This window comes from Phaethon lepturus, unplaced genomic scaffold (assembly GCF_000687285.1).
Source record: "Phaethon lepturus isolate BGI_N335 unplaced genomic scaffold, ASM68728v1 scaffold5960, whole genome shotgun sequence".
NCBI lineage: Eukaryota > Metazoa > Chordata > Aves > Phaethontiformes > Phaethontidae > Phaethon > Phaethon lepturus.
Genome location: NW_010511054.1, coordinates 122,756 through 126,875, shown reverse-complemented (window position 1 = coordinate 126,875; position 4,120 = coordinate 122,756). Strand labels below are relative to the sequence as shown.

The window sequence follows — 4,120 nt, the reverse complement described above, 5'->3', positions numbered from 1 at the left end:
TTTCTGAGAAAATTGTTTTTTAATAATGTATTTATTTACTTTTATTTATTTATTACTGTATTTATCATACTGTATTTCTCTTAGGAAGAAAAGCCTGAAAATGAAATAATGAATGTTTTTTAAAGACTGTTTTTTTGCTTCTATGAAAATTTTTACAGTTTATTCTAAGATGAAATAATGGGGTACTTTCAATTAAAAAAAAAAATCCTGAAGAATCAGAAGCCTGCAGATTGCTTTTATCTTCCTGTGTCACTGAGGAAAACAATTACAGATTAACTGCTCTTCTGACAAAATATCTGTCCAATTAAAAAATAGCTTTTTTGCAAAGCTGACAACTTTTGATCTACTGTAGTGGATTCTTCTCCTCTCCTTGGGATTGCGCCAAGAGAAATATTTTCCTGATTGCCTCCATCTCTTTTACGACAATATATTTGATTTTCTATTTATTGAATTCTGATCACCTAACTGAACGTTCAAAACAATGATGACACAGAAGAAAAAGAAATACTTTTTACCAAAAGGTATGATAATATTAGGATGGAAAGCAAAAATATTTTACATAAAATAATTATTTCAAAATTCAATCAATTCTTCTGGAAAGAGAATGGAGAACTACCAGCTGAAAATGAGAAATTTGGGAATAAAAACAGATCCACTTCAACCCAGTCATTTAAATTCATTATTGATGAAAAAGACAAGTATAAAGATAAAACTCCTTTCTTGATATTGCTAATAGCAACTACAGCTGCTGAAATTCAGCACAGACATTCCTTCAGAAAAACATGGGGAGATGAATCTGTGGTTCCAGGAGTTGAGGTTGTTTGATTGTTTATGCTGGGCATTGAGAACAAGAGTCCAAATGAGGTCCTACTGAGAGAAAGCGAGCAATATCACGATACCATTCAACAGGACTTCCTAGACACTTACCAGAACTTAATTCAAAACTTTGATGGGCATGAAGTGGGTTGCCTCTTACTGCAGTGGTGCAAGCTTTGTTATGAAGACAGACAGCGATGTTTTTGTTAATACAGTATACCTAATAGTAAAGTTTCTCAGGCCTCTTTCACCTCCTCCACAAAGTTATTTCACAGGCTGCCTTATGAAAGGGCATAAGCCTATTCGGAATGAAAAAAGTAAACGGTACATATCAGAAGGAGACTACCCAAGTGACAAATATCCTCCTTTTTGTTCAGGAACTGGCTACGTATTTTCTGGAGACCTGGCTTTGAAAATTGTCAATGCTTCCATAACAATAAAATATATACATTTGGAAGATGTTTATGTAGGGCTCTGTCTTAAGGCAATGGGAATACAGATAGTACCTCCACTCGGTCATTCATTGTTTAACATATACAAGGTCCCGTTTTCTCCTTGTAAGTACAATAGTATAATTACATTCAGGCAAATGAGCACATATTCTATTGGGAAACACTGCAAAAGAAGAGCCACGCATGTCAGAAGGAATAGAAAGGCCCGTAGGAGAGAGTCATTTCTTTCTTTGACAATGGACAAAATAGCAGATGTTTTCTTAGAAACAGAGCATCTATGTAGTGATAACTTTCAGAGTTCAGAGACATCCCAAATCAGGGGTATAGTTTTTGTATTAGGTTGCATTCAAAGGCTTTTTCTTTCATAAAACAAGCTTTCTCTGTTGAATGAATATTGCTTGGTACCTTATTTTTTTTTGGATGAGGCACAAATTCATTCTTATTCTCTTTTAAAATATGGCAAGAGATCATATCAATTATACTGAACAAAAAGGTATGAAGATGCAATGAAACTTATTTTTTCATTAACAAGTAACAATAAGTTAATGTGTTAATTTTATATTGCTCAGTTGTAATTAGTTGACGTACCATTACATTTGTTCAGATGGCATTTTAGTGTGACTAAAGAAGAAAGTGTACAAGATACCCCATACTGGTGAATTAGTGATAGAAATACGGATGGAAACTGCTTTTTTTTCCAAAAATCTAACATTAGGGTTTGTCAGTCTCTATTAGTGCATGCAGCTGCTATTACTCTCTGTATTCATATACACAAAGAACTTCTCACACACAAGGTACCACTTAGTTGTTATTATGGACATATAATAAACAAGAGGAAAATTAAATGCTGATAGAGTTTTGACAGGAACTAATTAAATTCCCTTTTGGAGTGCTCAGCCATGTACAAAATATCCTCATAGCAAAGAGAAACGTAAGATTATGCTTAATAACCTCGCAAACTAAAAGTTTCAGTCAAAATGTCTATGTAGTAAATTACTTTCCAGATTTCTCTCCAGTCAAGAATATAAAGTATCCCAACAAGAATTAAGAGACCTTTACAGTAATTACTGAGTGGGCCAACTGGTTGGATTAATTGAGTAGCTAGAAAAAAGTACCTATAGCTTTGCAGGAAGCTTATCAGATGCATGTGGGAACCAAAACGTCAATCACATAAATACCAAATACTTCAACCGGAGCTGAAGTGAGAAAGTGAGACTACAATATATGTGTCCCCACTGTCATTTTATAAGCATACATTATGATGTTTAATAAAGAAACCTAATTGAATTATATGTCTTCCTGTGGAGAAAATAAGCCTTTGCTGCAGTTGCTCCGAAAAATCAAAAAATACACTTCCTTTAGGAAATTCACCTATAGAAATCAAAGTTATGGACTGAGTTTCCTTTTTACCTCTTGGTAAGCAGGTTATTTCTATGTGTTGTCTACTGAGTCCAAACACTTGATCTGTTTAGAGAGAGTCCAAAGGAGAAAAACATGAATTACCAAGAGTCTTGATTAAAATGACCAACAATGAAAATTTGAAGAAGATAGAGCTCTTTTCTCTATGCCATCTTCTAATTCAAGGTTATGTGATACTAACATGCCAGCAACAGCTTAGCTGATCTGCCCTGGGATAGAGGTAAGGATTAGATTGTACTTTTCATCCCTACAACTAGAGAAAGCGCTGAGCAGCCTGGTCTGAGCTCACAGCTACCCTTGCTTTGAGCAGGAGGATGGGGAATGGAGACCTCTTGAGCTTCCTTTCAACATGCATTATACTGTGATCCTATGATTGTATGACATGATATGATTATAGGAACTTATCTAAAGCATGCTGAGATTCTGAGAGATTGCAGTGGCATTTGGATGAGAACCAAGACACACTCCAGTAATAATAATTCTTACTGAGAAAGGACTTGCTTCAGGATGCTGCCTACTAGAGCTGACAATACTTGCTGATGCAAATTTTCCAATTAAGTCCAAAAAGGAGAGCTTACTTGGAGATGTTTACTGAGTGTGTCAAACTGATACACGTATTATGACTGTGCAGTTAGAATAATGTGGGCTCTAACAAACAGGGATGTGTATCTGGCACCAGAAAGAGACAACAAGCCATTAAATACTGCTTTGATTCTGCAATATGGCCTAACCCCTTTCAAAACATTTTTATCTATCCCCAGAACAATAAAGACTCCTAAAAAAATGAGTGAGATTTGATTCTACATTAGTCATGGTACAAAAGCACTTGAAATTCATGTTTATATTATTGTGCTTTGGGCAAATCTTTCAATTTTATTTTGAATATGTAGTCAATACGCTCTGTGTAAGACATAATGCTGGTTCTTTAAGGCTGGCTGCAGACACAGGTGAGTCTTCTGATTGAGGTGATTTACAAACAGTCATGGGAGAGGCTGTGGGCCCTGTGGGAGAGGTTTGAGTTGCAAGGTCCTCTCTCCTCTGGAACCATCTTTTTTTGTGAAAGTCTTAATTATGGCAGAAGTACTCTTGCTGCTGTGGGTGGAAGGATATTGAAAAAAATATTTTTTCTGCATCAGGTTCCTACATTCAGGTAAGACTAATCTTAGGAAATACAAGCCCAAGAAGATCACCATCTTCCAGTTCTGATGTTGGCTGGTAAAAATGTAATATGTTTTGCATCCAGAAATAATTTAAAGCTATGTCTGAAAAAGATGACAAATAATTGGTTTTTGTTACTGCCTTTATGGTTGATGGCCTGTTGTTTACTGTTCTGCTTGTACACAGAACTAAAAGAAACTGTATTTTAAATTTGGTGTATTGATTTTTATCTTAGGGACTTCTCTACTTTAGAAATTCTTGGAGAGGGGTATAAA

The 4,120-nt window shown here is 35.3% G+C and overlaps 1 protein-coding gene across 1 annotated transcript; it reads left to right on the top strand.

Moving 5' to 3' along the window:
- The first annotated feature begins 537 nt into the window (after nucleotides 1–537).
- LOC104617286 (beta-1,3-galactosyltransferase 2-like) lies at nucleotides 538–1,636 on the top strand. Its single transcript, XM_010282561.1, is given in 2 exon segments — nucleotides 538–935; nucleotides 937–1,636. Coding segments are annotated over 2 exon segments (1,098 nt in total).
- The last annotated feature ends 2,484 nt before the right edge of the window (nucleotides 1,637–4,120 follow it).